The sequence below is a fragment of the Tamandua tetradactyla genome, chromosome 14 (assembly GCF_023851605.1).
Source record: "Tamandua tetradactyla isolate mTamTet1 chromosome 14, mTamTet1.pri, whole genome shotgun sequence".
Taxonomy (NCBI): Eukaryota; Metazoa; Chordata; class Mammalia; order Pilosa; family Myrmecophagidae; genus Tamandua; species Tamandua tetradactyla.
Window position 1 is genome coordinate 74,505,402 of NC_135340.1, and position 13,108 is coordinate 74,518,509.

Genomic DNA, 13,108 nt, shown 5'->3' on the forward strand with positions numbered 1-13,108 from the left:
AAAACAAAGCACTTGACAGTAAGCCTCATGAAGATATAAGCCCTTTCTCTTACTCACCAAGGCATTCCCATAGTCAAACACAGTATACATTAACATACTTTGTACTCAAATCTGTTCAAGTATTTACATATATATGTTTGACTACCAAGGACGACGTGCCTTGTTAGTTTTTAAATCCCAGAGCCTAGAAATTGTTGAAAGAAAAAAACAAACTTGAAAAATAGAAAGCATTTTTCACGAACAGGTCAGAATTAGACCCACAGCCTTTATTTGTCACAAACAAAGCTTCAGCCTGTTCTGTCTGTCCTCTTTGAAAACTGCAAGGCTTTAAGCGGAGTCGATTCTAAAGAGAAAAAAGTCACTTTTTCGGGAACAGGCACTTTACACTCCATGCAAAGTGAGGCCAAATTAACAAAACCGCAAAGACTTGGCTAATTCAAGCACAAGCTAATTTATTATTATTGGCCCAAATTACCCACTTGCTTTTGCTCCGCAGGCCAATATCCACAACCGCACTAACGCCTCATGTAGGGTGTAAGGATCGCCAGTAGCTGGTGGGTAGCACACTGGTTCTCAGTCAAAGCTGAAGGAGACTGGAATTTGTGCAGCGCAGCAATCCAAAGACAGCAAAATCTGCATCTCGTAACACCCTTAATTTTCCATTTTACAAGTTGGGGAAACAAACCTCTTCAGCCCTTCAAGGACGTTCTCCTCTCCAAATGATACAACCACACTCCCCAACCCCCAACCCTTTCTAGGGTCACACGATACCCAACCCCAAAGAACAGCCAAGGGGCCCACTGCCGGCGACCTGCCACGCCTTTAAAGCAGCCGCGCGCTGTGCAAATGCACTTCAGTTCAACTTCCGGCCACAGAGTGAAAGGATGTTTTCCTACAGGAGCTGAGGCCGTGAGGCCGCGCCCTCCCGGTCTTGTTCGCCATGCTCCGCCTTCCGCGCGCGAGCTCGCGAGGGCGCGCAGGAGGGGCGGGGCGGTGTGGGCCGTCGCGACGCGGTTCGCCCTTGCCCGAAGGCGCGCAGTCACACGGAGACGCGCCCAGAGCAGGCGGAGGGCGTGGTAGCGTGCGCGCGCGCGCTCCCGGTAGCCTTCTCGGTGACGTGCCTGGCCGAGGCCGCGCAAGGGCGCTGTAGCTGCCAGTGCCTCTGTCATGGCGTCCGAGGCACTGGCTGAAGATAACCCGCCGTGGTCTCCATAGAGCGAGGGCTGTCAGCCCGTTATGGAGAGCGGCCCCGAAATCCTGCAGCCTCTAGAATGTGGGGCGGCGGCTGAGCCTGCGCCAGGGACAGGTTCTCCACTAGAAGGGCGACCAGAAACCAGGCTCGCCGCTGGGGATGGTCCTGGGGTGTGGGCGGCAGAGAGCAGCTTAGGGAATGGGCAGGGGGCGGCGGCCGCCGGGAGGAGCCTCCCGGACTCGGCTTCTCCCGCGGGTTCTCTTCAGATTCCCGGACCCCACGACTCCTTCCCGAGCTTGGAATTGCAGGAGGGCGATGTGGAGAGTTCTGCGGTCGCGAAGACACCTCTGAGAGGGCAGCACAAGGTGACCGCCTCTACGGAGACAGTCGAGGCCCGAGCGGGCCATGGGTTGGGTCCGGCCGGGGACGGGGGAGCGTCTCCGGATCCGGCTGGCTCGGGCCCGGCAGAATTAGCGGCGGCCGGCTCGGAGGAGCCCAGCAGCGCCGGCGGGCTCAGCAGCAGCTGCAGCGACCCCAGCCCTCCTGGGGAATCTCCGAGCCTGGACTCTCTGGAGTCGTTCTCTAACCTGCATTCTTTCCCCAGTAGCTCCGAGTTCAATAGTGAGGAGGGAGTGGAGAACAGGGTCCCTGAGGAGGAGGGCGAGGCGGTGTTGCCTGGGGCTGTCCCTCTGTGCAAGGAGGAGGAGGAAGAGGAGGAGGCAGCTCAGGTGCTGGCGGCTTCCAAGGAACGCTTCCCTGGACAGTCGGTCTATCACATCAAGTGGATCCAGTGGAAGGAAGAGAACACACCCATCATCACCCAGAATGAGAATGGACCCTGCCCTTTGCTGGCCATTCTCAATGTTTTGCTTCTGGCATGGAAGGTACGTTCTGTAGCTTTCTACTTCCTACAGCTTTTGGGGAGGAGGAAAACGTTGCCTCACCGTTAGCAGATGGTGTTCTCCTTCCCTTATTCATCAATTCCTTTTTCCTCTTGCATGAAATTCATTCTGGGACTCTTTTATTGAAAGAATAGTCCTAGATATACATCAGAAGGAATTGCCCCCTCAGGCCACCCTTGAAGTGTTTAAGAGTTCAAAATTCGTTGATTGATAAACTTACAAAGAACCAGGGCATAGAGTATCCATGATTTTTTTTTAACTTTATTTTCCTATGTTATTCCTTCTTACTGACTTAATCTGTCACATATGCAAAGAGATGGGGAAAGTGATCTTCAAGAGTTACCATTGTTCCATGATATGGCAAGTTTTGGTGGTTATGTTTGCTGTTTTTACTAACTAATGCTTGTACCATTGGGCTTGGATGCTTAAAGTAATGGTGATGGGAGAGATGTGGCCCTTTAGATAAATTCCAAATAAGGAAAAGCATTGGTATGAAATCCAATTCCATTAACTTCTTGGTTTTCAAAGATTATGTTTTCATTTTATGCAAGATTTTTTATTTGCCTCATTTCTTTGGTGCTACGTAAATGGTTTGATGTTATTACCAGTAACCATGATTCATAATGTATCAAGGGAGCTAAAATTTTAAGAATTAAAATTTAAAAAGATATATCCAAGGTAAAGGAAAAAAAAGGAATCACCCTTCTTAAGTACATTAAAGGCTAGAGTGAGTTACCTGTAAAAGAAGTGAATCATTTAAGTTTGCAGTTTTAGGGTTCTGAGAATATGCATCTTGTAGTCCATATTTTCTTCAAATTGATAATTTTATTTATAGGTAAAATATTCCCTAGAAAAATATAACCTAAATTATTCTGACTGATTAGGAATAAAGTCAAGTAAAGGGAATAGTGTTTATTACATGCCTTCATCTTCTTATAACTTGTAAGTGCTGATAAAAAAGAAAAAAGATTAGGACCTTATGTACCTGGTACATAATGGCACTCAGAAATGTTTGTTTTGTTTTTTATTTTTATTGACAAAACAACATACAAGCAAATATTCTTAACATATGAGCATTCCATACTTGGTGTACAATCACTGGCTCACAATATCAGATATGTTTTGAAGAGCTGTCAAGCATTTGGAGTTGAAGCCTTGGCTTATCTGAAACTACTAAAGAACAACACAAGACAATGTACTATATGAAAAATAGATTATATGAAACAGATTAAAAATGTATTAATGTCCAATAAAGGGCAATGTTTCTTTAGTTTAGCATAGTCCCAGAGTGCTTCATGGAATCTGTGGGTCTTGAACGAAGCTTTTAAGGAGTAGACTTTAGAATAGCAGGGAAATGGAATTGCTGGGGAAGGGAAGAGTATAAACAAAAGGAATGAAAATAGAATGGATATTGTAAGTGTGTGCATTTACTGGTTGACAGAAGTAGAAAGTTCTTATTGAAGGATAATAGAAAATAAGTTTGAAAGGTGATGTAGTATCATCTTTGGAGGCCCTTGAATGCCAGGCTGAGGAGTTAGACTTGGTCCTGTGGGCCAATGTCCAAAGCCTTTTTGTAGGGAGGAATCACAGTTTGCTTTATTTCTCTCTTGGTAGTGTCATACGGTACTGCAGAAGTTCAGAGGAAGGAGTAAACACTGTGGTCTGGAGTATTTGGGGATACGTGAGCTTTGAAGGGACTCCTTGAATGACATAGATTCAGATGAATGATAAAATATTTGGGTTCCCATTTTGTGTGAGGTCCTCTAGTACAAAACTGAGTAAGATACAAAAAATGAGTAAAATGTACCTAACTGTGCAGTGGAAGTGGAGCGGACATGTAAACAATAATTAGGATGCAATATGAGAAGCTCTAGAGGGCATAAAATGTACTATACAGTTACAGAGAAAAGTGTAATTGGAGAGGGGATGTGCCAAGGGAAGGCTTCGCAGAAGAAGTAAACAGTGACCTGAGTCTGAAGAGTGAGTGAGAGAAGGCCTTCCAGGAAGAGAGAATGAGTAGAGGGAACAATGCTGAATAGTGTTAAAGCAGAAAGGGTTTTTGTTCTATTTGCTGTAACAGAGCAGAGGAAGGAAATGGCAGTAGCAGGAAACAAAATTGATAGTTTGGCTCAGACCGTGAATGAACAGATATGCTAATGAGCTTGAATATTATTTTGTAGTTCTGGGGTTCCCAGTCTTCATTCTGCCTCCAAGCTGTTGATGAACACAAAAATCACTCATCAATAATCATTAATGATTGAAAGTGAGATAGGTTAAGAGAAGATTAAGATGTAGTAGAGCAGTGTTCTCAAAGTGAACCAAAGTTTTAGAGGTCAAAACCATTTCGTAATAATACTAAGATGTTATTTGCTTTTTTCACTCTCCTTCTTTACCAAGTATCGGTGGAGTTTTCTGGGCCATATGATCTGTGAGCATGTCCTTACTCTGAAAGCTGATGAAATGTGTGTCTGAATATTCTTGTATTTTAAATTTTTCTCAATTGCAATTTCTAATACTGTATACATTGCTATAACTCATATCAAAAGCTCTTTGAGGTCCTCAGTAATTTTAAGAGTAAAGGATTCCTGAGACCAAAAAGTTTGGTGTGCTGTGGTAGAAAAAAATAATGGTGTGTGAAAATAGTCATCAGATTTCAGAGGCTCCATCACCCATCACTAGGGGTGCTTAGACTTTATATGTAACTAATAATAGGGAGCCATTGTAAGTTGCTAGACAGAATGACATGATGAAAGTGGTTGTCTGATTTATTATACTAAAAATAAGATTTGTAGTGAATATAGCAGGAAAAATTGATGAGGATCGGAATTCTTTTCTCCCCTTTTTGATGAATTGATCATTAATGAAGGAGATAATACCACTTTTCCAAATATGGGTAATAGAGATTGAGTCATTCGAAAGAGAGGGAACTTGTGAAGGGAATCTTGTTTTGGATGAGAGAATTAATGCCTAAGTTTGGTTTGGCATGTGCCACGTTACAAATGTTTGCTAGTATCTGCCTTAAAAGCATGAACTGAGTCTCAGTAAAGAAATAAGAATTATGGAAATAAACTGAATTGGGAAATTATTGCATAGATGTAGGAATGGTAGGTCTGAGAATAAATGAATTCTCAATAGAAAAGGTGATCGATCATTCTCAAGTGTTTTCCATTCCAGTACATCTGAGGAACTACACACAGCCAGCATAAACATCTCCTTATTCTGCATTTTCCCACTCCCTCTCCCACCTCACTCTACAGTTGAGAAATAATGAGGACGAAAGAAAACAGAAGAATAAAGGTTAAACTGGGAGAAATGTTAAGATTTAAGGGTGAGAGGAAGAAAAAGGAAACAACAGAGACACAATTTGCAATGTAGAATGAAAACTAGGAACAGGAATGTCACGAGAGAATGTAATAAAAGAGACCACTGTCAAATACAACAGCATCAAGGACCTAGGGGAATAGGAAAAATGATGCCCAAGAGGACAGATCTATGGACAGATTTGCTGAAAAGTCAGGATGCTTTGGAAATCTTTGGAGTATAGATGGTAAAGTTTATATCAGAGGAAAGGAAAACAATCTTATTTTCTGAGGTATTGAAAAGAAAGAGACAAGGAAGATACAGATACAGATGTTAAAATAGAGAGGTAGACTTTGGATGGACTGTATGGTACATGAAGATATCTCAATAGAAATATTTTTTTAATAAAAAATAAAAAAGGTAGAAAATGAGGCCTCATATTCTCTATTTTGGCAGAATAACTTTTGAATTAATCAGTTATAAATTTTAATTCATCAGTAGTTAATTAAGTAAAGAAGTTGTAAAGTATCAAGACACGGATTTTATGAGGAAAGTACATAGCATTTTTAAACATTTCTAATCTTAGTGGTGATTATGCCTAGGAGTTTGAGTCAGAAGTAGAAATGCTCCCAGTTAGTAGCCATGGGTAAGTTGGGGTATTTAAAACATTTTAATTAATTTTGCTCTATTTTTTGTCTTTTCTCAATAACAAAATAGGAATAGGAGCAGACAGTGTAGCTGGTGGGGTAATTGGTCTTTACAAACGTTGACTCAAATGGAGAGGCAGTGGGAATGAAGATTTGAAAGTGAAACAGTTCATCATATCTTTTAGGGAGGGATGAAGTCAAAAGAAAATCCATAGGTGGAACAAAGTGGAAGAATTTGAATGATTTGAAGTAAGTGCATTAGTTCTGGTTGAAAGATGACAGTAAAAATTGTTATCAAACAGGGTGAATACTAAGTTGGAAATGGAGTTTTAAGATCATTCATAATCTGTTAAGTAATTGAGCTGTGATAATCAAGAAAGAAAGAAATCTATTCATCAAATTTAATTCAAACTCGAATTTATAATTTATTTAACTGACATCAAGTAAATTTACTGAAATTTATGTTTTAGAATACATTTTCATTTTGCTTCTTTACTTTAGACTATATTTGATGTTATTTGGTGTAATTGACATTTTTTGTCTTTTTTGCCTTTGATTTTATTTGTAAAAAATTATACCATTTGAACGTATATTTGAGGACCGTGACCCTTTTAATTAGATGTGTTTACAAAATCAACAAGTCAAAGTTATATAAAATTAGTTTCTAATGATAGTGTCCATATGTTGATAAATGTTGAAGCTGAGTGAGGGTACTCAGCAGTTCATTGTTCTGTTATTTCTCTGCATACACATTTATATATGGTTTAATTTTTGTATTATGAAAAGTTTCTGCCCTAGGATTTTGACATTTAAGAAGGTATTGCTTTGAGATGCATTGTGTAGTTCATTGGTAGAAGTCTCACCTGTCAATTGGGAGACCTGGGTTCCATTCCTGGCTAATGCATCACCACCACCCACCCACCAAAAAAAAGAAGCCATTGTTTTATTTTTGTTTTTGTTTTCTTCTATTCATTTTAAAAATTTTGTATTAGTAAAATCAATCAGCATACAACCTGAACATTCTTAACATTCATATTTGAACATTGAACATTCCGTATTTGGTGTGCAATCGATAGCTCACAGTATCATCACATAGTTGTATATGTATCACCATGATCATTTCTCAGAACATTTACATCACTCCAGAAAAAGAAAAAGAAAAAACTCATACATACCATACCCCTTACCCTTCCCTCTCACTGACCACTAGTGTTTCCCTCTACCCTATTTATTTTAACATTTGTTCCCCCTATTATTTATTTATTTTTAATCCATATTTTTTACTCATCTGTCCATACGGCAGATAAAAGGAGCATCAGAACAAGGTTTTCACAATCACACAGTTGCGAAAGCTATAGTATTATACAATCATGTTAAAGAAACACGGCTACTGGAACACAGCTCCACAGTTTCTGGCACTTCCCTCTAGCTTCTCTGATACACCTTAAACTAAAAAGGGGTTATTAATATAATGTGTAAGAGTAACCTCCAGGATAACCTCTCGCCTCTATTTGACTCTCAGCTACTGACTCTTTATTTTGTCTCATTTATCTCTTCCCTTTTTCAGTTGAGAAGGTTTTCTCAATCAGAAGGCATTATTGTAATGATAGACGGAGTCCCCACTTTGTCATAGTTTTGTTTATTCTTTCATTAGTATTGTAAGTTCTAAGGCCAACACACACAAAAAAATTTATATATAATATATGCTGTATTCTGTGATAGAGGACATAAGGTAATATAGTATCCAACCACTGTATAGATACCATTTCAGTTGAAGAATGAAGGCAGTGTTGTAATTTAAGAAGACAACCCACATCTCCCTATCCCTTTTGATTGGAAATTCTTTCCTCATTCTCTTTTTCTTTGCTTAGTAGAAGCTGAGAACATCTGCTCCAAGTTGATGAAGAGGAAGTACAGCAAGATCCTAAAGCAAAATTTTTTACGTTAAAGTGGTTTATCCAGACATCAAATCTAGATACTATAAAATAAGAATTGATACATTTGATTCTGTAAAAAAATTTTTAAAGCCTCAGGTTAAAAAAAAAAAAAAAAGATTGGAAGACTACCTCCTGCCAAAAACCAAACAAAACACCCATAAACTAAATCAAAGCACACACTTTTAACCCTAGGGAAATCTTTGCCAGAGTATATATCTAAGGGCTAATTTTTTAATTTACAAGCAGCTCTTATAAATTAGAATGAGAAAGATGAAGATAGTAGAAAAATGAGCAAATGGTCATTAACAGAACATTTAACGTTCAAGTGGAAAATAAACAAATGAGCATATCCTCTATCTCATTAACTGCAGAATGAAGTACATGAGGGTGGGCCTCTTGCCAGCAGTGAATTTTTGCTCTAGTTCCCTTCCTCCTTTATCGCTTTTCTTTTTTCATACCCTTTTCATAGACACCTTGCCTTGCTGCTGCCTAAGTGTTGCTATTTTCCCTGACTTGTGGAAACATTGCAAGCACACAGATTTTTGTCGTATTCTCCCTTCCCTAAAGTAAGCACACTACTCTTTTGAGGTTTTTTAAGTACATTTATTATTTATAAAAATGGAAAAACATATGGCCAGCCAGACTCCATCCTAGCGTCTGCCCACCCTGGTGCTTTTTTTTTTTTTTTCTGTTTCTGTTTTTTTACTTAGTGAATGCAATTTGTTTAATTATTTTTCCCTTTATTAGAGAAGTTTTGAGTATTAAAAACAATCATGCACAAAATGCAGAATTCCCATATACCACCCTACTGCAAACACCTTGCACTGATGTGGAACATTTGTCGTAATTGTTGATAGCATGTTTAAAAAAATTGTACTATTGATTAAAGTACACAGTTTCATTTAGGGTTCATTTTTTGCATAGTGTCTGTAAGAAGAAATTAAAAACTTATGTAATGATGGGATTTTATTTATACAAAAGATTTAAGTAACATTTCTGAGGCTTTCTTTTCTAGTCCTACCCAAAAATTAGATTGGTGCAGTATCTCTGGATTTATGAGATAAAGTGAGTAGACAGGAAATGGATATGGAGGGCTGATGATGATACGTATACTGCCAGTGGGCAGTTGCCCCCCTATCAGCAGTAAATGTTTTTGTTTTCTCCCTCCTTTTGCCATGAGTAATGCTTCAGTGGAAACTCTCCCCTTACCCCATCCAACCTTATCTATGTTGAACCCCAGGATGAAGGTCATTTGGGCAAAGATGGTACCAACAATAGTAGGACTTTGAATAATAATACTAAGTACTCAATTATTATTTTTTTAAACTTTTTTTATTAATTAAAAATTGTCAAACAAAACATTAAGATATTCCATTCTACATGTACAATCAGTAATTCTTAATATCATCACATAGTTGCATATTCATCATTTCTTAGAACATTTGCATCGATTTAGAAAAAGAAATAAAAAGACAACAGAAAAAGAAATAAAACGATAACAGAAAAAAAAAGATTATACATACCATACCCCTTACCCCTCACTTTCATTTTCAATTATTTTTATATGCAGATACTGTGCTAAGTATTTTACATGCATTATATACATTATCTCTTAATTTTCGTAACTGCATGAAATTCTTATATAGATATTGTTTTCCTTTTACATATGTGGAAAATTGAGGCACATAGAGTTTAAATAACTTGTCCAAGGTAAGATTATCACCCACCCACAACCTCAGCTCTTACTTGGAATATTTGGTTGGGAAACTGAAGTCCAAGTTACCATTAAGCCAGGGAGACAACAGGCTATGAATGAAGCAGGGTGGGAAAGCCTATGATAAAGTCAGAGAAGCAGAAATAGACTTCACGATTCCTTAGGCAAATCCTTGGCTTATGGTTCCAGCTGCTGTTTATACAGACTCCTTCGATTTTCAGCCTCCCTATACTTTATCCCATGTCTTCTGAACTATCTCTGACCCTTCCGATTTCAGAGCCTTTCTTGGGTTCTGTGGTAAATGAGCTAAACTTGTCATTATAGTTTATTAAAGAAACTATATCATAGTTGATAAGTATTTTCAATAATTAGTAACTTCTGTCTCTATTGCAAGTACCTTATTTTTGGCCACCATTATCTTTCACCTGAGGTCTCTTTTACCTCAGTAGCCTTCTGAATGGTCTCTTCTCTCCTGTCTTACCCTATTCCCATCTGTCTTTCAAGCAATTAATATAGAAGTTTCACTGTCAGCTTTTCTTTGTGGAGATTTTTCTGCATGCTCAACATTATGATATTTCTAAAATGTGATCTAATGAATTTGAAATTGAAGATGCCTTTTATGGTATATGCCACTGTAGCAGCATTCTTCATTATTATAAAAGTCTTTGAATTGGAAGTAAAATAGAACATTCTTACATTTAATTTGTGTGCTTATATCTGCAATTTCTGATGGTTTTAAATAGGACTTGGTTATTACTTTGGAAATGGGGTCTAAATTATGATAAAAGGTGATGGTGAGCTTATTTCAAATTGACCTTTCTAAGTTGGTCTCTTATAAAATTTTCCTGATTTGAAATACTGATGGCAAGAGGAAAATCATTTAGATTTACTAAGAAGTCAGAATTTTAGTATTTTTTAAACATAGTAATTGTTCTTAATAACGAATAGTACATATTAGAAATTAAAATTTAAAACATGATGTGTAATAGCTGTAAAATCTTACAATTATTTGCTCGAGCCCGAGTTAAAGTCATGTAGAAAGGAATCTTAAATTTTTGAGAACTTATTTTGAAAAAAGAATGGAAAAAGTTACCTTTCCCCTTTTATTTTTATTAATAATACTTCTTAATGTTTTCAAAAGAATAATTTCTTCAGTTTCAACTAAAAAAATGTAAATGCTACATGATTTGCTGTGTATTCAAAATTAGTGAAATTTGAACTAAGAAATTGTATTATAGTCAGTTCACTTTCTTATAAGTAATGAAAAAATGAATGAAAGCATAGGAATCAAATAATTCATGTACATATTAGCAATAGTTATCTCCTGAGTTCCAACTCAACTTCCTGTTTGAGCATCAAACTAAACTTTACAGTTGTAAAGCAGACATCATTTTCTTCTACTAACTTATCTTCCCTTACCGAATTTCCTATTTTTATTGATTGTATAGATTCTAAATTTTAGAGTCTTTGAGCCTTAGAGCCAACTTTGATTATTCTTTTCCCATCAGCCTCCATTTTTAATTGGTCAAAAAGTTCCATCAATTCTTCATTTAAAATATATTTTAGGGCGGGTGATAGTGGTGCAGTGGCAGAGTTCTCATCTGCCATGCCGGAAACCCGGGTTCGATTCCTGGTGCCTGCCCATGCAAAATATATATAAATATATAAAATTTTAGATGGTGTTTTGCATAGAATTTCACTGAATGAAATTGTGTTGTTTTGAAAAAAGTCTATAAATGCTAGAATAATGGAACAGGTGACTGGCTTTGGAGTAAAATTTAAGTCCAAATCACAGCTGTGCTACTTCAGGCAAATTAACTTTTTTTGGCAGGGGTGAGGGTGGGGGTGGGGGTGGGGGGCTTTTAAAAAGGGGAATTTAATAAGGTCCAAGTTTACAGTTCTAAGGCCATGAAAAGGTCCAAATTAAAGTAAGGCTACAAAAATGTCTGATCTAAGGCATCCAGGGAAAGATTCCTTGGTTCAGGAAGGCCGATGCCATTCATGGTTTCTCTCTTTGCTGGAAAGGTGAGATCTGCTAGCTTTCTCTTCAATGGCTGCCCTGGGGCTCTGTCAGTTCTCTTGGTTCTCTTGGCTCTGTCGGTTCTGGTGGCTCTCATGACTCTCCATGTTAACTTTTTAAAGTGGTAGTTTATTATTTGAATGAATGTAATAATGCCTGTTTCATAGGGTTATTGTGGATTACTCACATGCAAATTGAATGGCACTTAGTAGATGTTCAGTATAGTTACATTTTTTCCTGACTTGCTTTTCTTAAAGAACAAAGACTGGCAAATACTCAATTTTATATCTCCTCAGGTATCCCTGACTTTGTAGCGGTGATGGGCTTCAAACTGTATATTTCTTGTATATTTATTAATTGGTATTCTAATTAAGCATTTAACAACATTCTTTGGTCATTTTTCTATTTACTACCACCTTAATTAAACTGCTTCTCGTTTCTTAATTATTGCTGAGTCTCCTACAACTGTCCCCCCTCCTCCTAAATATCAAAATGATAGGTATTAACATTTTGCTGTATCACTTTTGGGAAGTTTTATATACCTGTTTAAGACTTTAACACTTTGAACAAAAGGTTTTGTTGTTTTTGTTTTGGGCCTCCCTTGAACCTATTCTCAAAACACTTCACTCTTTAAATGATGAAAGATTACAGAATAATTGTGCTGAATTCATGAGGTTTTACCCTGGAGTGCAGTATTTGGAGTTAGAGTAGCTATTTTCTTTGATTAATTTAAATATTCTTGCTGTGCTGCTTATATTATTATTATTTTACTTAGCAAATCTATGTTAATACAAATAAAATCTTATTTATAGAAGGGACATAATTTATTTCCCTAGACAATAAAATCTTCATTTTAATAGATTTTTAAAATTTGGAACTATTTGTTAATATATACTGAGAGGCTTTGTGCCAATGTTATTCAGAATATTTAAAGTACTTAAAAGAGTACCTTTCAAGTACACTGTGTATATTAAAATGCTTATTTATTTGCAAACAATATGCTTGTTGTCGATTATCATTAAAAGAGGACCATCTAAGAATCTATGTTTTACTTGATTGGTCATTTTTATCATTGTAACATTTAAAATTTAGAGGTTCATACAGACTGCCACATTGTTAATTTCATACTCTTAGTCAGCTAATCTATAATTTGTTTCTTCAGTAAAATCTAAAGAGACAATGAGGTTAAAGTTTTAGGACCATTAATGAAACCTGGGTGTTTGCTTTTGAGGTGGTTGTAGGGAAGAAAAGGAAAAAGAGCAAGCTTTCAGGAAGCTGTTCATTGTGTGTGTTGTTTGCTCAATAGATCTGTTAATTGCTCTAAAATATTGGTGAGAAGCAGACATTTCTTCATCATTATACTTTTTTGTCCATAGTTTTAATGACTATCCAGAGT

At 37.4% G+C, this 13,108-nt stretch overlaps 1 protein-coding gene across 1 annotated transcript in view; it reads left to right on the top strand.

Moving 5' to 3' along the window:
• Positions 1-1,081: 1,081 nt before the first annotated feature.
• MINDY2 (MINDY lysine 48 deubiquitinase 2) overlaps positions 1,082-13,108 on the top strand; it is a 127,133-nt gene continuing 115,106 nt past the window's right edge. Inside the window, exon 1 of the mRNA XM_077128035.1 lies at positions 1,082-2,076. Within this exon, the coding sequence (XP_076984150.1) occupies positions 1,237-2,076 (840 nt within the window). The 5' untranslated portion in view covers positions 1,082-1,236. The remainder of the gene's footprint in view (positions 2,077-13,108) is intronic.